Here is a 22478-nt window from a genome sequence, read left to right on the forward strand (position 1 = left end):
AGCCTCCGTTCAGCTTGCACGTATATGATTGCAAGGGAGGACCCTTGATAGTTACCCACTGCGGTTCCTCTTAAGTACGATTTCTCGCAACCTCTTGTAGTGGTACTTCCTTCCAAGTGTTTCGACCAGAAGTGATCCCAACTTATCCAGCTCCCAGCATGGCGACCGAAATCACAAACGTACCCTCCTCGCCATCTCGGCAACAACAGAAGCTCTCGGTGCTCGAAGGCCCTGTAGATCCTCCGCTTGTTGACTTTACATTGGGCGAGCTTCTTGAGCTGCAAACATACCAGCATGGCAACCAGGAGTGTCTTGTCATCCCATGGACCGGTGCTCGCTGGACGTATAACGAGCTGAGCCAGCAGAGCTCTTCTTTGGCGCAATCTCTGCTAGATATGGGGATTGGGGTTGGTGACCGCGTCGCAATCATGGCTGGAAACTGTGAACAATATGCTGCTGTCTTCTTCGCTGTGGCCAAGATCGGTGCCATCCTCGTCATTCTGAACAACACATATACCCCAACTGAGGCTATGTATGGCCTGAAGTTTTCTGATAGTAAAGTTCTGTTCACAACACCACGAATCGGTCGGCTCGATCAAACGCAATTGCTACAGCAGCTCGAAAACAAAAAGACAGCCCCCAAGGTTGTGATGCTTCGGGGAGATGAAACCGGCAAGTATGAGACCTATGAAGGTTTGGTAAATGCCGGGCGTCGACGAAACCATCAAAGATTGTACCAAGCCATGACGAAGGTGCTCCCTCATCAAGTGGTCAATCTTCAATTTACAAGCGGCACAACCGGACTCCCCAAGGCTGCTATGCTCACACACCAGTAAGTAAGCATTCTTAAGAGCCAGGGACGTTTGCTGACCAATTCGTAGTAACTTGGTTAATAATTCTCGGTTTATTGGCGATCGCATGCGTCTTGGACCTGTTGATGTACTGTGTTGCCCACCACCACTGTTCCACTGCTTTGGCTTGGTGCTTGGTCTTCTTGCTGTCATCACTCACGGCGGCAAGATTGTTTATCCAGCTGAGGTCTTTGATATCCAGGCAACGCTCCAAGCAATCTCCGATGAGCAATGCACTGCTGTTCATGGAGTTCCCGCCATGTTCGACTCGCTCTTCCAAGCCAAATGGCCCGACAACTTCAATTGTGATAATCTGCGCACTGGGATTATTGCTGGTGCACCAGTGCCGCGATATTTAATGGAGCTTCTTGTCAACCGGTTCGGAATGACTGAATTCACCAGCAGCTACGGTCTTACTGAAGCATCACCCACTTGCTTCAACGCATTTACCGACGATTCCATCGATACTCGACTGACAACTGTCGGTACGCTAATGCCCCATGCCAAAGCCAAGATTGTTGATCGTGACGGAAACATTGTCCCCATCGGTGAGCGTGGAGAACTTTGTATTGGCGGTTACCAGCTCCAGGCGGGGTACTGGAACAACTCGGAGAAGACTAACGAAACCATGGTCCGGGATGGTTCGGGCATTCTTTGGCTTCATACCGGTGATGAAGCTGTGTTTGATGCGAATGGGTATTGTTCGATTACCGGTCGTTTCAAAGACATCATTATCAGAGGCAAGTTTAAAATATTGGGAGAGAAGAATGACCAACTAACCGGTACCAATAGGTGGAGAGAACATCTATCCGCTCGAAATCGAAGAACGTTTGATGGACCATCCTGCCGTTACTCGTGCCATTGTGGTTGGTCTCAAGAACAAGCATTATGGTGAAGTCGTAGGTGCTTTTGTTGAGCTGGCCGACGGTCATCAGAAGCCAGCATTTGAAGAGCTCAAGGACTGGTGCCGCAAGAGACTCGGTGGCCACAAGTCGCCAGCTCACGTTTTCTGGCTGGGAGATGATAATGTACCTGCGACAGTTCCCCTGACAGGAAGTGGTAAAGTGCGCAAGTTCGAGATGGCAAAGCTGGGTGATGAGCTCCTACGAAAGCAGGAAAAGGCATCGAAGCTGTAACATAAGCAAAGACTGGTTTGAATTGGGTCGAAGCGTGAATTCGGACGGCGAAAAGCGTTATAAAACTGTGAAGGAGTTTAATACACAGGGTCTTTATAGATAAAAGAGGATAGAGCTTAACGAGAAACCGGAAGCTGTGATGTTGAAATCAAGTGACTACCGCTTTGTTTTTGTTGTTTTTGGGGGAAAGGTGACCCTGGCACACAGTTTCGTGCCTGCCTGCCCAACACAACTCTCAACTTCATGTGCGATAAATGAATATTATGTATTTTAGTATATTGACTGTTTAAATCACTTTCCTTGACTATATTCTCGACTATCTATATACAATACTAACCCCCAATAACCCGAATCAACCCCTCTCTTACAGCTTAGGTACAAGCCCGAGTTTCGTACCGGCGACAACTTTCTCATTGTCTGTAAGTGGGCACAGCTGGAAGAAGCGTTCACGGGAAGAGCGAACAAAAGCACTTCGCTGATGTGGTAGATCAACCAACTTATCCAGCCCAGAGCCATGAACGAAATCATACATAACAATGGTGGTGTTTGTCTCCTGGGTTTCACCCACCACAAACATCGTGCGAGGGTCGTCGAGGTATAGATAGTGCATCAAACTACTCCACCATGCAGACACTCGGTGTGGTCCCCGGAAACGAACATCACCTACAAGTGAATGACGACCGCGGTCGAAATCACCGGCGTTGAAATAACCACCGAGGCGGTCCTCCTGGTCACAGAAAGAATCAGAACCTGTAGAAGAAGCAGAGGATGGGAATGAACAAACCTTGGCCCAGTAGACCTCAAAGTATGCGAAGTTAACATCGTCCCACTTGGCAAGGAGAGCAACCACATGAGGATCATCGTGCACCCTGCGCAGATAGTCTTGATGTTGTTCCAGAGTGCCAGTAAGATTCCAACCTTGGGAAACGCGAGGGTCGTTTTGCCATTCATGGAATAAGCGCACATGCTCAGCATCATTTAAGTCGACAGAAACCATGGAGAAGGTTTCGTTGAGGTGAGGAATCCATCGACTATACACTGTTGAGCCAGGTGCGGGCTTGGCCGGCCTGACTGGATGCCACGACTGCTGAACTCGCTCAGGATCATCGGGATCACCAGCCAGTGTGATGGTCGTCGTGTTATGGAGAGGAGTCAGAGGGTAGGATCCGAGGGGACTCGAAGCTGGCAGAGACGCGGGCGATTCGGCTGGGCACCAAGCAGGTCGGGGTCCGAAGGGCGATCCAGCGCCCTGCCAGAAGGTGCTTCGCAACAGAAGAACAAGGCTTTCATCAGTGCTTGTCGAGACTTGACGCCTTTCTCGGCCTTTGAGAGGGTGGTCAATCGCAAGCAAAACTGCCATAAGCTGATGGCCCAGAATAGTGGCATTGGCGCCCCGGAGCTCTAGTCGATATGACTCCACGTTCGTCCTCACCGTGAAGAGAGCATATGTAAGCAGCCAGATCTGTGCCAACGTTGGCGCTTCAGCTTCATTCCAGTAAACGGTGACACATGGTGAACGACGAGCCCGGGCCCAAGGGCTGTTATTGGATTGGGGTGGGAGCTCGCTCGACTTGAGATCAATTGGATCAGAGAAAATGAGATCGGGGTGGTGAAGGTCGAAAGGCAGACTCTTGGTTGACGCAGAATTGTTCTGGATAAGCTTGTAGACAGGTGTGTTCACACCAAGTGGTGTTGAGGCTGCCTCGATGGTGTACTCGGTCTGGTACGGATGAGGAAGCTTGACGATAGTCTCGCCAGCTTTGAGATTGGAGAATGTTCCGGGTGGTGTCGACATTATTATCGCAGCTGGTGTAACAAACTCAAGATTAGAAAAAACGTGGGAGAGGAGAGGGAGAAGAATTCTACCATACCGAGAAGCTATTCGCAGTAGGATAGCGAGCTGCATATGAGAGAACGCATCCATGTCGGCCCTCCACTTCGGAACAAGCTCGACATCACAGAGCTAGCGAGCAAGGTAAGGTGCTCCATTCTGAACTGGTCCCGTATCGTACCCGTGAATTCCGGCAAATTCAGGTCGCTCGGCTCTTGCGCGTCGAGAGAGTAGAAGTCAGGCTAGTCGCAGTCACGAAACGCCTTCTACAACGTAATACCGGAACCATTCAGTCAAATCGTATGGCTGGCAGATGGCCTACTACGACTAGTCTGGTGCAAACCAACACTGATCAGGGTGAATATTATCAAGTGGACCTGAGCGGATCTGATAACTCGAACCCCTGTACACCAAAATTTCTTTTTCTTCCTGCACACCCCCCCCCCCCCCTTTCGTCATCCGGTCTTCGGACTTCAGGGTCTTGATCAAAATTTACGTAGTATTGCCAATTTTGACCGCTCGTTAGCAGGATCTGATAAACCGCGCAACAACGCTAAGTATTCCCACTCGAGCCACTCCACTAGAGCTTGGTAAAAGGCCCTTGCAAGATGCATCGGCTGCGTCCTAACGGAGAAATTATGGTCTGATGGAACGTCACTCGCCAGGGGCATCTTGGAACAAAGTTTCCGAGGATTGTATGGGTAGTTTATGTAGAGCCTGCCGAGTTATCTAACTCCAATCACTGTGCTTTACAAGAAGCTGGGGAGTGAAGGATATGGAAGAGGAGACAAGAAACACCTCGGGCTATTTCACTGTGTGCTCTCTTAAAATATTCGCAATTTCTGTAGGGCTCAGTCTATCATGCACAGCTCAAGGTGGTGGCGTCTTATATAGCATCAACACAAACTTGGAATCGTATGACATATGAGCAAGAATATTGAAGTGGCCAGCCTCAAATTGCACACGAGATATTCACAGCTTACTACTAAACTCTGTAATCTAAGGTAAACAAGTAAAGCACAGGTTTTGAAACATATATCTCTTGCTGAACTCTCATCAATAACATTGATACCCTGAAGGATGCTTCCTGCATGATCTTCATTATCCCTGTCGGCCCTGCTACCGACACACAGGTACAGAACTCACATGACAAACGGTGTCGCAGATCCCAATCCTGCGGCTTTGCCGATCTGATAATTCTTTATCAATCAATACTTGCCCGAAAGATTAAGCGATCGCTCCGGGCCATCAGGTGTCAGTCATATCCTATATAAACAACAGTCTGGTCTCCTGGATCATATCTAGGAGTACACACAGTCCTCCGCTAATTGAGACTGTTTATATTTCTTTCCATTCCCCACCTCCTTCCTTCGCCTTTTAGCCGGCGAGTGTCTGGCCAATACGGGAAAAACCAAGCGTGGCGAATGCACGATAATGGGCAGCTGAACAGGTAACTTATTCGACACCGATACATTAGGGCTTCCAAACTCTCCCTCTTGTTGGATGGAAAGACTGCAGAGAATAGGAATGTAAAATATGACAGGAAATTACCATATATCTCATGATAACGGTTCAACAACGGACCGAAATCCAGAATATGGTTCAACAGTATAACCTTAATTTCTATCAAGTACCCAGCTAGGTATATCATTTCCAAATCACACGTGCATGACAAGTCATCCGACTAAGTGACAAAGGTCTAGTCAATGTAAAACCGTATGTAGGTACCCATGTCTCGTATATGGAGAGGTCGCTATTTCCTGCACTGCCTGGCGTAGGATCTTCCATCCACCAATATCGTTGATTCCATTTCGTTATTTTGAGAATAATTTATGAAGGGGCGGTAGCGAGGGATTTACAACAATTTAGCCAAACAGGAGAACGCCTTGAAACAAATCTACTGCAACGAGGCGGCATCCCAGAGACGGCATAAGAACTTCATTGTGCGTCATTAAAGCGAGATTCACGCAAAAGGATATCAACAATCATGATCAAAAGAGTCATTCAATATAATGCACAATCATATCCTATCTTGCCAGATTGTCTATCTGATTCCAACGCCAAACCCCGTAATTATTTACCCTTAAGCCTTAGCCTCATCAGTCTTGCGGCCGCCAAGCTGCATATAGTTCCAGCAAACTATAACCATGTCAGTAACATGTTTCCAAGTGCAGGCCAGATATTACTTACTTGTCCATCCTAGATCATCTCGGAAGCAAGACTGAAGAACATCCTCGCCAGCTACGGTACCGGAATCGGGACTAGAAGCAACAGCCTTCTTGCCGACAGCCAGACCAATAACAGGAGGGTATACTGCAATTTCCTTATATGAGGGAACGTGGCCGGCTCGGTGGCTGAGGATGCTTTGGTGGATGTTTTGTGCTATGTAATGGCCGTGATGCATAGCTCCGCCACATCGCTTAATGCCAGGCCACTTGGTGATATCGCCAGCCGCATAGTGGAATTCAGCATTTGGTGTACCTTCCTCTAATTGCAGGCTAGAAAGATGTTAATGATTGAAGAGGGTAGGTTGGAATTGTTTGACTTACCTGGGCTTGATCTTGACGTACCCATCCTCGTCGAGCGCTGATGTAGGAAGATATGTAGATGTGGGAACGCTCCTAGAAATGGCCATGATAACCACGCTGGCAGCCATCTTGTGGCCGTTGGTGAACTCAACATCGTACTTCTCGCTGCCATCGGTCGTCTCGACCTTGTTCTTAGAAGCCAGGCGGTGGTTCATAAGAACTTCAACACCACTCTCACGGAGCAGCTCAAGAGCAACGTCCTTGGTCTCATCCGGAAGACCCTCAGATGAGAGAAGCTTATCACGAGAGTGAACAAGAGTCACGTCGAGATGAGGCTTGACCATCTTCAGTTCAGCTGCCATCTCAATGCCGACAGCACCTCCACCGACCACAACGACACCGTGCTTCGCATTGTCAACCGCGTTGATATGGTTTTCGGCTTCGAGGAGGTATTGCTTTCGGGTCAGAGACTGTGGCACAACAGGCCAGACACGGCGCAGGCCAGTGGCGGCAACAAGATAGTCGTACTCTAAAGTGCTTTTCTCTTGGGTAAGATGCGCTGATACAGTAGCTCTTTTGGTAGCAGGGTCAACACTAGTGACTGAGCCTTGGATAATGTTTATGCTCGGGTCCTTGAGACCTGGGATGTCAGAGTACTTGACCCAGTTCTTCTTGGAGTAGGCAGAGTCGGCAAGGGCCATGGGAGAACCGATCAGGTGGTCTGCAATTTGTCAGTGTCTGAGGATATCTATAGAGGTCGAGTCGGATGAGGATCTAAGCAAAAGGGACTTACAGTAACCATCTCGCTCGTCAACAATGGTAATCTCGATGTTGAAGGTAGGCAGGTTGGGATGGTGGGTGTAAGGCTCAGAGTTCATGCGGGGAGAGTAACCCTGACTCAGATCCAACAGGTTGACGGCGGCAGAGAGACCACCATAGCAACCTCCGAGAATAAGGACACGAACAGTGTTGGATGTTTCAGGAAGTGATCCCATTGTAGCAAACGTTTTGACTGAATGGATTCTGAACCGATTTTTATGGGTAGGTCGGGAATAGGACGGTGTCAGAACAGACACTGCACGGATCTGATGTTTGAACGTGATGATAGTTGGGGAGGAAGTTCGGGATATAAAAGGACGTCTTGTCTGAGTGCAAGTAGCGTGGGAGGCTTTGGAGAGTCGTTCCGGGAATTTGGCAGATATTCGAGAGACGATCATGAGCTGAGGGATGGATTAACTGGAGGGTTGAAGATTGGGCAAGAAGAAAGAAATAGTTGGGGCTGTTATAGAGGGAGAAACGAGGTGGGAGGGATGCTCGGTATCGTACTCGGGTGAGAGTTCTCAAAACCGATCGGACCAAGACCGGCCCCTTGGTCGAACAAGGGATCATCTCCTGGATTTCCGTCATGACAGATCCCAGTTCCCCATCATGAGTGATAGAATGAATCAGACACAGCCAGTAACATGAGAGATTCTCCCGGCCAGTAGCGGGGCATGCTCCATTGCCATGATGGATGTTGGGGGAGACTCCTACTGTAGAAGATGCTAGAGATGTGGAGTTAAAGTTATCAGATCCGTCCAAGACAGCTACAGCCAGCCACTGAGGGATGAGGACAAGAATTATCAGATCCGACGGAAGAGACACACCCGCTTAGTCATGAAGAATACCGTTATCTGATCGGTTCCTCGTAATGTTTCCACTTTGTGTGCGACGATCTTAGAACTAACGACTTGTAGCGCAGTCCTTAAAATCAGCACGGAGAGAGAAGTTAGGCCGATCTCCTTTTGCTATTTGAGAAATGACAAGGATGTGTCAAGGGCAACAAGTACAGCATCTTTGACAGTGGAATTGAGCTATGGATTTTCAAGTTCTCAGTAAAGGCCTCTAATGCCCATGTTATTGATTATATGGTTAGAAATATTGTTTCATAAGCATTGACGAGAATATCGTCCCTTGTCAACAATTACGGCCATCACTCACTGAAACTGTTTCTATACCAGCCTAATTCAAAATTCCGAAGCGCGGAATCAAACCTAGGCCGATCTGATAACTCGACCCAGGCTGCCACACAAATCAGAATTGAGGGTTGTCAGTTGAGCCAGTGCACGACTGAGAAAAATTATCTGATCCGAAGCATCCTTGACAGTTCGAATTGGTTTGTCCCGCCCACTTGTGGACCAACTTCTTGGCTTGGTAAGGAAATCACAGAGGAATTCTCATTAGAAAATAGCACATTTATTCTTCCTACTGTTAAAAGACCGTGAGAATAAAAGTCAATGGTACCCAATCCACATTTGGGTCCCCTAATCTTGAGCTGTATTTTGACTGTATATAACGGTCTTTGAGATACAGCATGGACTTGTCTTTACTCTATAGCTATCCAATTCCCTTTCAACATCCACATCATCTTCCACACTTTATTCTTTCCTTGAGTGGGGTTTTCCAATCCTTCGCTCCCCTAGCACCCTGACTTTATTCCCATTAGAGATGCCAAGCCAAGGCCAGAGTAGCCGACTGTAAAATTATGCTTTTTTAAAGATGAACTAGAGTGAGAGGCTCTGCTCCGTCTCCGTCTCCGTCCCTCTCCGTCTCGGCCTTCTTAACTGTTTCCTCGCTAGTGGTCGTCCAGGGCTGAAGCTCATGCCTATCAAAAGACAGAGAGAAAGGTGCTTTTGGTTTGTCGCCTTCACTGCCAAGATGACCATAGCCTTCAGTGGCTGATCTCCAAAGCCGATGTTTTGTTCTCAAAATCTAGTGGAGGCGCAATACCCTTTCCCATCATGACTTCTTTCTTCTCGTCTCTTCTCTTCTCTTTCTTTATCTCTGTCCTTTTGAGGTCGCGAGTCGTAGACTATCTGTCTTGCGACTTACACGTTCACAATGGCATCCCCTTCACCAGAGCAACAAGATAACGCCATGAGTAAAGAAGAATCTGGTATTAATGGCCCTGTGCATCATGAATCGGCAAAAGACGGCGCTGCTGCTACAGAGACGGTGGTAGATGTGCTCAACAACTCTACCATTGAGCGTCAACTTAGCCACTCGCCACGGCCGTCTACAAGATCATCATCAGTGTCTGCAACATCTCAAACACCACCCGAAAAGAAGAAGAAGAAGAAGGTCAGTCTTGCTGACATAGTACACAAGCTTCACAACGGCGTACGACTCTTACAGCTACTGACATTTCTTCGCAGACTCTACGCTCGTTCTTTACCTATTTCCAACTTCTCTTCTACGCCAACCCAACATGGATCGATATCCTTCTTCTCATCGTGGGAACTCTCGCAGCATGCGCCGCCGGTGCCCCGTTTCCTCTAATGGGTATCATTTTTGGTCAACTGGTCAACGATCTCAATACTGCATCTTGCGACAACGGCGAGATTGCATCACAATATTCGCCTAAAGAGCTTCAGGACAGCATCAACAAAAAAGTTGTCATGATCACATGGATCGGAGTGATTAGCTTTGCTCTCATTTACACCTACATCGTGTCTTGGTCTATTTTTAGTCGTCGTCTCGAGAATCGCATTCGAGATCGCTACTTCATGAGTATCCTATTACAAGATGCGACCTTCTTTGACAAGAGACAAGCTGGAGAGATCACCTCCCGTCTCAATGCGGATATCCAGGCAATTCAGTCTGGTACTTCGGAGAAAGTCGGCATTATCATGGGTTGCACATCTTTCTTCGTTTCTTCGTACGTTGTCGCATTTGTCAAGAATACTACACTCGCCGGTATTCTTGTATCACTTGTTCCTGCGTTCATGCTGCTCGCTATTGTAGGAAGTATCTTTACTGCAAAGTTTGCAACAGCCATGTCCGAAAAGATCGCCTCGGCCTCTTCAATCGCCTCAGAAGTCCTCGCCAATATCCCTGTTGTCCAAGCCTTTGGCGCGGGTCCTCGACTTGAGGCCATCTTTGCGGAGAGAATGAAGGGAGCACGAAAGCAAGGAATTAACAAAGCCTTCGTTGCTGCCATTCAAGCCGGGTTGCTCTACTTCATTGCCTACTCGGCAAACGCACTTGCCTTCTGGCAGGGTAGTACGCAGATTGCCGACATGGTTGAGGGTAACGGCGATGCTTCTGTTGGTGATATTTACACTGTGATTCTTTTGCTGGTTGACGGTATGTTATTCTTAATGTGCTTATATACGAGCCGGGTCCATTGACTGACTTGTTTTAGCCTGCGTTGTTCTTGGTGGCATTGCCCCTTTGTTGCCACTCGTTGGGGCTGCAGTTGGATCTTTTGAAAAACTTCGTGAAGATATGGACAGTCCGGCTACCATCGACACGGGGTCCAACAAGGGGAAGAATCTCACATCGGTAGAGGGAGGTGTATCTTTCAAGAATGTTTCATTTGCCTACGCTTCACGACCTCACCACCCGGTGTTGAAGAAAGTCTCTTTCGAATGTCCTGCTGGTAAACATACCGCCCTCGTCGGCCTTTCTGGTAGTGGAAAGTCCACTGTTGCTGGCCTCACATCTCGAATCTATGACCCTACTGAGGGCACAGTTCTCCTTGATGGACATGATCTTAAAGAACTGAATGTCAAGGGTCTGAGGAGTCACATGAGTCTTGTGCAGCAAGAACCCTCTCTTCTGGACCGGTCAATCATCGAGAATATCGCCCTTGGCATCTTGAACTCGCCCCAGTCTGAGCATCGGAGATTCAAACCCACAATTCTTGGCACTGGCCTTGCTGAGCTCGCCGCTAAGCTCCGTCAGGGTGATGACCTCGTGGTAGCAGCTCAAAGCTTTGGGCAAGAGATGGTTGACCTAGTTGACCGAGTTCAGGAGGCTGCTCGACTTGCTGACGCATCTGGTTTCGTTGACAGATTGGAGTATGGCTATGGAACACTGGTCGGTACCGGCGGAAAGCTTGTGAGTGGCGGTCAACGACAGCGTCTTGCACTTGCTCGAGCATTGATCCGCGATCCTAAGATCCTCATCCTGGATGAGGCCACAGCTTCTCTCGACTCCGCAAGTGAGCACCGCATCCAGATGGCCATCGAGTCTATTGCGAAGAATCGTACCGTCATTGCTATTGCCCATCGTTTGTCCACTATCAAAAATGCCGACAACATCATCGTCATGAACAGTGGTGAAATCATCGAGCAAGGCAACCATCTTGAACTAATGGCTCGTAATGGCTCATATGCCAGTATGGTACGCCTACAGACAGTTGACTCGGAGGACGCCGGATCTACCACAAGCACCGTACGGGCTGATGGTACCTTCTCCGAAAAGGACTCCGTTGCAGAACTGAAGGCTGAGAACATCGGAAAGGAGGAGGTAGATGCTTCTCAGGTGCAAGTAACCGAGGAGAAGGATACCCCTCCTGAAGCAGACGCTGCTCTCGACTCCAATAAGTCTGCATGGGTCGTCATCAAGACCATCGGCGGCATGGTACGACCCTATCTTCTCCTCATCATTGTTTGTCTCTTTGCTGCCACTATCGTCGGGCTCACATTCTCTTCATCTGGACTAATCTTCGGTTACACCATTGACAACATCAGCCCCTGCAATCCTGTCCAAGATATTCGCTGGGCGGGTAGGTTCTTTGGAGGCATGTGGTTTATGATTGCCTGCGTCGAATTATTGGCCAATACCACAAGCTGGACTGGCTTCGGCGTGGTTGCTGAGAAGTTGTTGTACAAGATCCGAGTCCTCTGCTTCCGCTCCCTATATGAACAAGACCTCGATTGGCATCAGTCAGAAGGACGCACTCCCACTGCGCTTCTGTCTGTCATCACCACGGATGCTGCAGCAGTTGGCGGATTCAGCGGTTCTATCATTGGCACAATCTTTTCTATTGTGGTCAATTTTCTGGTTGCCATCATCCTCTCACACATTCTCGCTTGGAAAATTGCCATCGTATGCTTGGTCATCGTGCCTATCCTTCTTGGCTGTGGCATCATGCAGCTTCGATCGTTGTCCAAGTTTGAGCGTCGCCATGCTGGAGCTTTCTCCGGAGCCGTCGGCATTGCCAACGAGGCTGTAAACTCTTTCAAAACCATCTCTTCACTATCGATAGAAGAGGAAGTCATGAGCGCATACCGTCGTGCTCTGAGGGCACCTCGGAAGGAAATCGCATTGGCTTCTATGTACGCCAACTTGTGGCTCTCTCTCGCTAACAGCACCGGGAATTTGATTTATGCCTTCGCATACTGGTGGGGTTCGACTCGGATCACTGCAGGCGAGGCTAGCCAACGAGAATTCTTTATAATTCTCATCTGCATGCTTGTTAGTGCACAGCTCTGGGGTCAAATGTTTAGTCTTGCGCCTGAGGTATCTCGAGCCAGGGCTGCCGCTTCCCGCATTCTGAGCTTGATCAATCTCGGATCTTCCAAGGACGAGGCTAAAAAAGGCAAACTGACACTCGCTATCGAGAATACCGAAAATGATCTCGAAGCTCGGGCTGAAGCTCATGAGAAGAGTAGCGGAGGCAAGGGGGCCACGATCGTGTTCAAGGATGTGAAATTCTCATATCCAGCCCGGCCTCATATTCAAATCCTCACAGGCATGTCATTCACTATCCCTGGTGGACAGTTTGTTGGTCTTGTCGGACCATCTGGTGCTGGCAAATCGACCATCATGTCGTTGGTCCAACGTATGTACCGACCATCAGGCGGGACTGTCGAGATCAATGGTGTTGATATCTGCGCACGTGAAGGAACCGGGTTCCGTAACGACATAGCAGTTGTTCCTCAGGACTGCGCTCTGTTTGACGGAACGATCCGATTCAATGTCGCTTTAGGCTCAACTCCTGATCACGAGCCAAGCGACGAAGAGATCCATGAAGCATGTAAGCTGGCCAATATCCACAACGTTATTATGGAGTTGCCCAACGGTTACGATACTGAATGCGGGCCTAATGGTTCGCGTCTCTCTGGCGGTCAGAGACAGCGCCTAGCGATTGCGCGAGCCCTCGTGCGTAAGCCGAAGCTGCTTTTGCTTGACGAGAGCACAAGTGCACTTGACGCCGAGAGCGAACGGGCTCTGCAAGAAGGACTAGAGCGTGTAGCACGAGGTATCACTGTGATCGCCATTACACACAGGCTTCACACCGTGCGCAAGGCGGATGTCATCTTTATGATTGAGGGAGGCAAGGTTGTAGAGAAGGGTCGACACGAAGAGTTGGTGGAGAGAAGCGAAACTTATCGCACAAATGCCCTGCAGCAGATGTTGGGAAACTGATCTGATAAGAGAATTGAATTACAGTAGAAAAACTAGAATTGATATTGATAATGATAGTCTTGTGTAACTTGGAATCCAATAGTGAGCTCGGGTTTCCTAGGGTAGGTAGACAAAGTTGGAGAAATTCACCCCCACGTTCATATCCAACTCCAACACCTCCAGCTGACCTCCAACCTCTTTTCCCAGTGTCTCAGCCTACTAGACTAATTGTAGAGGGTGCAACTTGATGAAGCTATTCAACCTGTCAATTCAGGGGATTTGCCCACGTTCCTGGTCATGGGACGGCTCCCAGACACACCAGAAAGCTCGTGCTATGGTTGCAATCCCCTGAATCTGTGTGAACAGTAGACAACCTGATATATCATGCACTTTTGGAGATAACTTACTCGTATTTACATGAGGTCCTGGTTAGGTAAGCGGACTAGAGAGTCCATCTTTGATTGCGAAACAATTGAGACGCAGAAGCGAGACAAGGTTGAATCAGGAGAAATACTATTAATAATGACGGCAATTCTTTGAAACTCGTCTCTCATGATCAACCTTCAGTACAAACTGTATAGTACTGTATTGCAAGTCCCCAATAACTAACCCGACGTCACATCGTACAAGGGTCTTTCTGCACACAACTCCAAGCTCAACCTATCACAAGCCTCAAAAGTGATCCTTTACTGCAAGTTTCCGCCTTGTTTGAGTGGCTTCCATCAACCCCTTGACTTGCGTGTTGCTTCACCCTCATTCTTTCCCCGAGTTACAATACCCTCAATCTGGCTCGGTGCATTAAATCCAAGCCTCAGCTTCTTACAGGTATCATCGTATCATCGCCTCCAAAACAATCCACTCCAATCATACAAAACAAGGTTACGATCGCAAGCGGGGACGTTAGTGCTGTACCTTTTCTTGGCTGATGGGGCTGCGCTGCCTCGACGATTTCCTCATCCACTCGCAACAAATGACACCCAATTGGGTCTCTTGAACCACATGCCTTTCGTCACCGGCACACACCTTAACTTGTTCCGAACTTCTTTGTCGATAGCAGAAAATTTCTGGGTCTGAACCTAGACCTAGACCTTGTACCTAAATCTTTTGACCTCTCCCGTCTTCTACGCCAGGCTTCAAAGTCGCAACCATTCCCTCCCCATCCACCCTCGACAATCCCTCCTCCGTTCCTGGCGTTGTCCCTACCGCATCCCAATCCCGCCTTAACGACGTCCATCCGACCCGAGGAGGGAGTGCTGCTGCCTCCCTATTAGACGATCCAGACTTGGTATCACAGCAGCAATACCAGCGCGACAGTAGCGCAAACACGAGCGAGCAGTTTGAGCTTGTCGATTACCCTCCCATCCAGGCTCGTCGAGACGCCGCAGATCGCGAAGCCAGAAGACAATCGAAACGAGACCGAAAGCGCCGCTGGCTTGAACAACAGGACGAGATGAAGTTTTCGCATAGTATCCAGTTCAATGCTGTTCCAGATTGGAGCAGCCATTATATCGCCTACAGTAATCTCAAGAAGCTGTGCGTTTGACTTCCCCAATACGTTGATTGCGTGAATGTGCTGACTTTGTCGTGCAGTATCTACAATTTAGAAAAGACCGCCCATCAGGCGCGTGGTAGTACCGGCGATGCTGAATCGAGACCTCTCATCAATCAGGAAGATGCCGAAGACGTCTTCTCCAGGGCCCTTGGTGTCGAGCTGGAGAAGATCTGCTCGTTTTATGTATCCAAGGAAGGTGAGCTTCTTGAAGAGGCTGCACAGCTCCTACGCGACGTTGGCGACGAGGCCGCAGATGCCATAGCCGACAACCGTTACTTGCGCCGGCTCTCTGTGTCGTCTGCCAACAACCGAGCCGACGGGCGAAATGGATTCCGCTCAAGAAGCCCCAGGAGCCGCAGCAGCGACAATGAGGAGAGCGGAAGCGAGGAGGAAGATGAGACTACCGGGCTGACGACAAGACGACGAAGCAGCGCAGGCCGCAGGCGAACCCTTCCCAATATAAATGCTAAGCCGCGCTCTGAGGATATGAATGCGTCTACCGACTTTGGCCGAGATGCGAGAAGGCACAGCACTGTTGGAGATGAGAACGAGGAAACTCTTATGTTCTCCTCAGGCATGTTTTCGTCGGGCATTATGCTCAAGAAGCGTATTATTGGACTATATGTTTCACTCTGCGAGCTCAAATCATTCATTCAGCTCAACCGTACCGGTTTCACCAAGGTACTAAAGAAGTTTGATAAGATTCTCGATAAGGAATTGAAAGGACCATATCTACGAGCTCACGTCGAGACCGCCTACCCATTCAAGGACGAAACCAAGCGCGTGCTTGAGGAAAACATTGCCAAGATGGAGAAGGCATTCGCGGAAATTGTTACCGGCGGAGACGAGGCCCTGGCTCGCAAGGATCTTCGTTCGCATCTTCGAGAGCACGTTGTATGGGAGCGCAACACTGTTTGGAGAGACCTTATCGGTATTGAGCGTAGAGCCGAGGCGGCTGGCCTGGGACAGGCGCTACTTGGCCAAGAAAGAGGCAATGTGACAAGGAGGTTACAGGGCGACGAGGCCAAGGGCGCCCAAGTCACACAGTTCCGTACTCCTCTGGGCAGAATCACCTTGCCCCCGTGGCTTGCAAGCACGTCTCTCTGGACCTTGATTGCATGCTTGACTGTCTTCTTCCTGCTACTTTTGCTCCCTATCATGGAAAAGGCTGAGCAACAGAACTGCCTGGCCATGCTTGTCTTTGTCAGTCTACTGTGGGCCACTGAGGTAAGTTGCACAGCGAGACATAGTCGCGACCAAGTTTCACTGACTTTTCTTAGACCATTCCTCTCTTTGTGACTTCATTACTGATTCCCTTCCTCTCTGTCGTTCTGAACGTGGTTCGTGATGAGACACCCGGCAAACCTCAGAAGCGCCTGGGCTCCAAGGAGGCTACCTCTGCAATCTTCGCTGCTATGTGGACACCCGTCATCATGCTTCTCCTTGGTGGCTTCACTTTAGCAGCGGCTCTGTCCAAGTGCACCATCGACAAACGTTTGGCTACTCTTGTTCTGAGTAAGGCTGGTACACAACCAAAAACTGTCCTGATCGCCAATATGTTCGTGGCTGCTTTTGCATCTATGCTGATCAGCAACGTCGCTGCCCCTGTTCTATGCTATTCTATCATTGAGGTGAGTTTGCAACGATACGCTTTTGTGGAACAACGCTGACAGTTGTACATATAGCCCATGCTTCGGACCTTGCCATCTGATTCCAATATGTCGAAAGCGGTCATTATCGGCATTGCGCTTGCCTCCAACATCGGTGGAATGTTGTCTCCTATCGCATCTCCTCAAAACGTCGTGGCCATGGGTATCATGCAGCCCGCGCCTACATGGCTGCAGTGGTTCTTCATCGTCATTCCCGTTGGTGCCGTGTCGATTGTCCTGATCTGGCTTCTTCTTCTCGTGACATTCCAGCCGGGTAAGGGCACAACGATTGCTCCCATCCGACCTGTCAAAGAGAAGTTTACCGGCCTGCAGTGGTTTGTTACTATCGTCACCATTTCCACTATTGCTTTGTGGTGCGCCAGCCACCAGCTTGAAGCCGAGTTTGGAGATATGGGTGTTATTGCCATTATCCCCATTGTTCTCTTCTTTGGTATTGGTCTATTGACCAAGGAGGACTTCAACAACTTCCCATGGACCATCATTATTCTGGCTGCTGGTGGATTGTCCCTGGGCAAGGCTGTTCGCTCGTCTGGCCTCCTGCATACTCTCGCCGAGATTGTCTCTGAGAAGGTGGAAGGCATGAGTTTGTACGGTGTTCTGGTTGTCTTCTCGGCTTTGATCTTGGTTATCGCAACCTTCATCAGCCACACCGTCGCAGCTCTGATTTTCCTTCCCCTTGTTTTCGATGTCGGTGCCGCCATGGATCAACCTCATCCCAACCTGCTTGTCATGGGTGGTGTTCTCATGTGCAGTGCCGCCATGGGCTTACCAACCAGTGGCTTCCCTAACATGAGTAAGTTCAGCATCGCATTGCATCTAAACCCCAATTTCTAACTTGCCATAGCTGCTATCATGAAAGAAGATCCTTTCGGTCAGCGATATCTTCAGGTCAAGCATTTCATCAGCCGTGGTGTACCCAGCAGTCTCATCACTCTCGTCGTTGTTGTAACCCTTGGATACGGAATTATGCAAGTCGCCGGACTTGACTAGTGTGTGAGGTTCTGCATGAAATGGTCAGTCATCGCTTGGTTATAAGCTGTTGTTTATGGTGTTTTGAATTCGAAGTGAGGTATTGCTTGGTTGAGTTGGATGGGTTGAAATGTCATAAGTGTAGATCAGCGTGGAATAGATTATATATTTGCATTTAACAGTTTGAATCGAGTATAAATTCAGAATCACCAGGTATCAGATCAGATATCTTGACCGTCGAGAATTTAGGAGATGAAACAAGTCGGTGTCATCCTCAAGCTCAGACAAGTTTTCAGATAGCCACAGTCTAGCATAAGTAACAGTGCTTAGTCCACTCAAAAAAGACTTGTTGCAGTTTTAATAATAAAATTCCAAATATTTAGAGATGAATATCAGTGCATAAGTAGTAGATGCCTTCAGAGCGGAGGTAAGCGTGTAAGTGCGGATTGACACTGTGATACTGTGCTGATGCAAGAAGCTCTGGCCATGCCGTTGACGTCGATATTGGCGGCATGACCTGCCACCCAATACCCAACACCCAACCGCCGCTTTTGTCTTAATCTAACAACACCAAAGGTTCTCCGTCGATATTAGCACTTCTTGCTGTTGAGATATCAATAGCTGGATCTCGCAATATCTACACCCAACTACCCTTCGAATTAACTGATGCGCCCCCTCTCCCAATAGCCTCCACAGCTTCGAGCTGGCCGGCGCCATGCTCTCCGCCTTTACAGCCCGTCCTATAATCGAGCTCAAACAACAAACGAAAGCTAAGATTGAAACGATCCTCGCTAACGGTACGCTCATGTTCATATTCTATGTTCTGTGGTTGATTCAATCTACCTCACCGCAACTCCCATGGCTGTCCTGTACATAACTAAAGCTTTCACGTCCAGGTGACCGCGTCCTCGTCGGCCTTAACAACGGCGCCCTCCGAATCTACCGTTTGAACGAGCTTCCCGATCAGTCTCAGAATGGATCTGCCGATGCGGATGCCAATTCCAATGCCACAACATCCGCGGCCGGCGAGAGCAATACTGCTCCTAATAAGTCGACAAGCCCAACGGACTTGATGCGAGAGGTTGAGCGCTTCTCCACACGAGCTATCGAGCAGCTGGCAATCATCAAGGATGCGAATACGATCGTTTCTCTGTCTAACTACCATGTATCATTTCATGATCTGAAGACATACGAACTCATCGAAACTCTGAACCGAACCAAGAACGCAACGTGCTTTGCATCGACCTCAAATATCGTTAAGGATCCTGACACTGGAGTTCCTGAAATCGTAAGCCGGCTAGCTGTTGCGGTCAAGAGGAAACTACTGCTCTGGAGCTGGCTCGAGAGCGAACTCTCTGAAGATGTAGACGAAATTGTTCTAGCTGAGTCGATTCGATCAGTAACATGGGCGAGTGCGACAAAGCTGGTGTGCGGTTTGAATGGCGGATACGTCATGGTCAACGTGGTCACACGTGAAGTTGAAGACATCGTGAGCCCTGGCTCGGGGCCAGCAGCCGGACAAAGTAGCCGGTTTGGTGCGATGAGCAGTGCCGGTATGGGGTACATGGGCTTGGGAGGCTATATGCCCAAACCGTTATCTACCAAGCTAGCTGAAGGGGAGATACTGCTTGCCAAAGATATCAACACATTATTCATCGATGACGATGGAAAGCCTCTCGACAGAAGGCAGATACCTTGGCACCATGCTCCTGAGTCTATAGGTTACTCGTATCCCTACATTCTCGCCCTGCAAGCGCCTTCAAAAGGCTCACTTGAAGTTCGAAATCCTTCCACACTCTCATCGCTACAAAACCTATCACTACCTGGAGCGGCTCAGCTACACTTTCCATCACCAACCTACAGCCTTGCACACCGCGGCAAAGGTTTTCATATCTCGAGCGAGCGATGTGTTTGGAAGATGGATGCAACAGACTATGACTCTCAAATCCAGGAGCTTGTGGATGGTGGTCATTTTGACGAAGCAATTAGCATATTGGAAATGCTAGAGGATGCTTTGCTGGAGAACAAAACTCAGACATTGCGCGAGGTCAAAATGCTTAAAGCTGAAAGTCTGTTCAAGAAGAAGAAATACCGCCAAGCGATGGATCTCTTCAACGAGGACACTGTGCATGCTCCTCCTGAACGAGTACTCCGGATGTTTCCACCCTCAATTGCTGGAGAACTATCTGCATGGGCAGGGCGTGAGGAAGAGGAGAGCCAGGAATCTGACGAAGCTCCCGCGACACCAAAGAAGGTCAACGGAACACGTTCCACTACTCCTGAAGCTGTTGAGCCAACGCACGAAACTCCTCAATCGAGCAAGGGAGGTTTTGCCAGGTATCTCACAGGAAGCTATAGAAGGCCTCAAGCAGATACCGCGTCCCTCTTCTCGAAGAAAGACACGGCAGATGGCGACGATACCGCCAGCATAAAGGAGACTGAATCGAGCGAGGATCTACCTTTGAAAGAAAAGGACTTGACGAACGCAGTCCTTGAACTGAACAGTTACCTTGCTGGAACACGCGCTCGGTTGCAGCGTGTTATCGATCCGGTTACTGGAAACTTGAAGCCTCGAAGTGATCGGAATGGCTCTACGGAGGAGATAGCAGAGAACTTCCTACGAATAGGGCTCGACGAATCGGAAGAAAAGCTGCAAGAAGAGCTGCGAAACACGTTCCGCCTGGTTGACACAACATTGTTCCGAGCCTACATGTTCTCTCGACCAACATTAGCGAGCTCTCTGTTTCGAATTCCTAATTTCTGCGATCCTAACGTGGTCAACGAAAAGCTTTTGGAGCACAATCGCTACACTGAGCTGGTCGACTTTTTTTACGGCAAAAAGCTACACAAAGAGGCTTTGGAGCTGCTGAGGCGATTTGGTGCTGCTGAAAAGCCAGATGAGGCCGCGCCAGCACTCCATGGCCCTGAGCGTACCATTCAATACCTTAAAACTCTGCCTCCATCGGAAATCGACCTCATTCTTGAGCATGCAGAATGGACTCTTAAGGCTAGTCCTGATGATGCGCTCGAGATTTTTACCGGCGATACCGAGAACGCAGAAACACTACCACGGGAGAAGGTTGTGTCCTTTTTACACGATATTGATACACAGTTGGAAGGACGATATTTGGAGCATATCATCAACGAGCTCGAGGATATGACGCCTGATCTTCACAACCGACTAGTGGAACTCTACGTAGAGAACTTGACGAAAATGGAACATGGCGATGAGTGGAATGAGATGATGAATCGTTTTGTTGAGTTCTTGAGGCACGAGTTCTTGAGAGAACCAGTGCAGGTTTATAGCCTCAGCAAGGCATTCCAGCTGATTCCTCGGGACGGTAAGTCGTCTGTTTTACTTCACAGCGAAGTATGCTGACTATCAATACAGAACCTGCTTTCTACGAAGCACAGGCTGTAGTGTTGAGCAAGATGGGCCAGCACAAGCAGGCACTGGAGATTTATGTGTTCAAGATGAAAGACTACCAGAAAGCTGAACAGTGAGTTTTCACTGATATCCCTGTCCTTCCCTTACTGACTTCGACAGATACTGCAACCGAGTTAATGCGACTCAAGACACCATATCATCTCAACAGAATACCAAAGACGATGGAGAGGATCCCGAAAAGACCACGCCTTCTATTTACCATACGCTTCTATCGCTCTATCTTCAGCCATCACCACCCAACCAGCCCAACCTAGAACCAGCACTTGATCTGCTTTCTAAGCATGGCTCACGCCTCCCAGCAACCTCAACTCTGGGTCTTATTCCGGACGATCTTCCTGTTCGGTCATTGGAGTCTTACTTTCGGGGGCGCATTCGTTCAGCTAATAGCCTGGTGAATGAGGCGAGAATTGTTGCGGGTCTTCGACAAGCTGAGGGAGTCTCTATTGCGGCGCGACTGCACCTTGGAGATGACGTACAAGGTGGGCAAGGTGGACGCAACCGCCATGTTGCCATCACAGAGGAGCGACACTGCGTTGTATGCCACAAGAAACTTGGAGGGGGTATGCGTATTGGTGGAAGCGTTGTGGCCGTTCTGCCGGATAACACAGTAGTGCATTACGGCTGTTTGAATCGAGCAACTGGGAACAAGGTAGACGCAGCTCGAGCGCCAAGTTGGGGTCGGGGTTTTTAGACGAGTTGCTATGCCAAGCGGGAGCATTGTTTCGGGAAGCATCTGCATGGATCGGATCGGTGGTAGCCAGTATAACATTTCTTCGAATACCCTTCATATACAAATATTTTGAGTCGAGGGTTTTGCTTTCGTTATTGCGGGTTTGGTTTTTCAGTCTTCCTCCTCCACTACCTCTTCGCCGTAGTTTTCTTCCTCCTTGGCTTCAGCTGCCGCGTCCCTCGCCTTGTCCTGCTCCATTCGTGCTGTGAGCTCCTGGTTGATTGTGGCCTGGGTATCAGCAATAGATGCACGTAGAGCCTCAAGGAATGACGTCTTGTCAGTCGTGGAGGCTGTAGAGGAAATGGCTGGCAGTTGATGTGAGACCTTGAAAGGCTCGCTTTCCGGGGAGGTGTAGTCTGCGGTAAGAGTTGGTTGCGACATTTTAAGGAGTGTGTGGTTATGAAGCTGAAGTGTCAATGATTGGAGAAGTAAGGCAAGAGTTGATGCCGCGGGGTTGCAGAAAATAACCCCACACCATGGAAGCCCGTGTTTCTACGAATGTGACGGAATTGACATTGGATACTGCGAATCAACTACACCAAAAAAAGAAACATATCCTCAAATCGCCAGGTTGTCACTTCCTGTGA

At 49.0% G+C, this 22478-nt stretch overlaps 5 protein-coding genes across 5 annotated transcripts; 3 read left to right on the forward strand and 2 right to left on the reverse strand.

Moving 5' to 3' along the window:
- On the forward strand, window positions 1–2237 carry B0J16DRAFT_418956 (uncharacterized protein). The gene is made up of 3 exons (XM_046133800.1): window positions 1–832; window positions 882–1591; window positions 1644–2237. The coding sequence occupies exons 1-3, from the start codon at window positions 159–161 to the stop codon at window positions 1985–1987; spliced, it is 1728 nt and encodes a 575-aa protein (XP_045978024.1). The 5' UTR covers window positions 1–158; the 3' UTR covers window positions 1988–2237.
- Window positions 2238–2266: 29 nt separating this feature from the next.
- Window positions 2267–3850, reverse strand: B0J16DRAFT_350675 (acyl-CoA N-acyltransferase). Its single transcript, XM_046129079.1, has 2 exons — window positions 2772–3850; window positions 2267–2714 (listed from the first exon to the last, which is right to left on the reverse strand). Exons 1-2 carry the CDS (start codon window positions 3780–3782, stop codon window positions 2352–2354), a joined length of 1374 nt encoding a protein of 457 aa, XP_045978025.1. The 5' UTR covers window positions 3783–3850; the 3' UTR covers window positions 2267–2351.
- A 1970-nt stretch (window positions 3851–5820) lies between these two features.
- On the reverse strand, window positions 5821–7984 carry B0J16DRAFT_195405 (uncharacterized protein). The gene is made up of 4 exons (XM_046122873.1): window positions 7140–7984; window positions 6368–7067; window positions 6009–6316; window positions 5821–5957 (listed from the first exon to the last, which is right to left on the reverse strand). The coding sequence occupies exons 1-4, from the start codon at window positions 7561–7563 to the stop codon at window positions 5902–5904; spliced, it is 1488 nt and encodes a 495-aa protein (XP_045978026.1). The 5' UTR covers window positions 7564–7984; the 3' UTR covers window positions 5821–5901.
- Window positions 7985–9226: 1242 nt separating this feature from the next.
- B0J16DRAFT_276259 (P-loop containing nucleoside triphosphate hydrolase protein) lies at window positions 9227–13543 on the forward strand (the record flags this gene model as incomplete). The annotated part of the gene is made up of 3 exons (XM_046123732.1): window positions 9227–9349; window positions 9541–10471; window positions 10530–13543. 3 exons carry the CDS (start codon window positions 9227–9229, stop codon window positions 13541–13543), a joined length of 4068 nt encoding a protein of 1355 aa, XP_045978027.1.
- Window positions 13544–14657: 1114 nt separating this feature from the next.
- On the forward strand, window positions 14658–21852 carry B0J16DRAFT_276279 (SPX domain-containing protein; the record flags this gene model as incomplete). The annotated part of the gene is made up of 10 exons (XM_046123733.1): window positions 14658–15055; window positions 15113–16301; window positions 16355–16705; window positions 16760–17537; window positions 17650–17689; window positions 18058–18108; window positions 18401–18510; window positions 18610–21054; window positions 21105–21213; window positions 21261–21852. Coding segments are annotated over 10 exons (6063 nt in total), but the record flags the coding sequence as incomplete, so codon positions are not given.
- Window positions 21853–22478: the final 626 nt, after the last annotated feature.

Source organism: Fusarium flagelliforme (genome assembly GCF_020744385.1).
Source record: "Fusarium flagelliforme strain FIESC 12 MPI-CAGE-AA-0113 chromosome Unknown B0J16scaffold_8, whole genome shotgun sequence".
Classification (NCBI taxonomy): Eukaryota; Fungi; Ascomycota; class Sordariomycetes; order Hypocreales; family Nectriaceae; genus Fusarium; species Fusarium flagelliforme.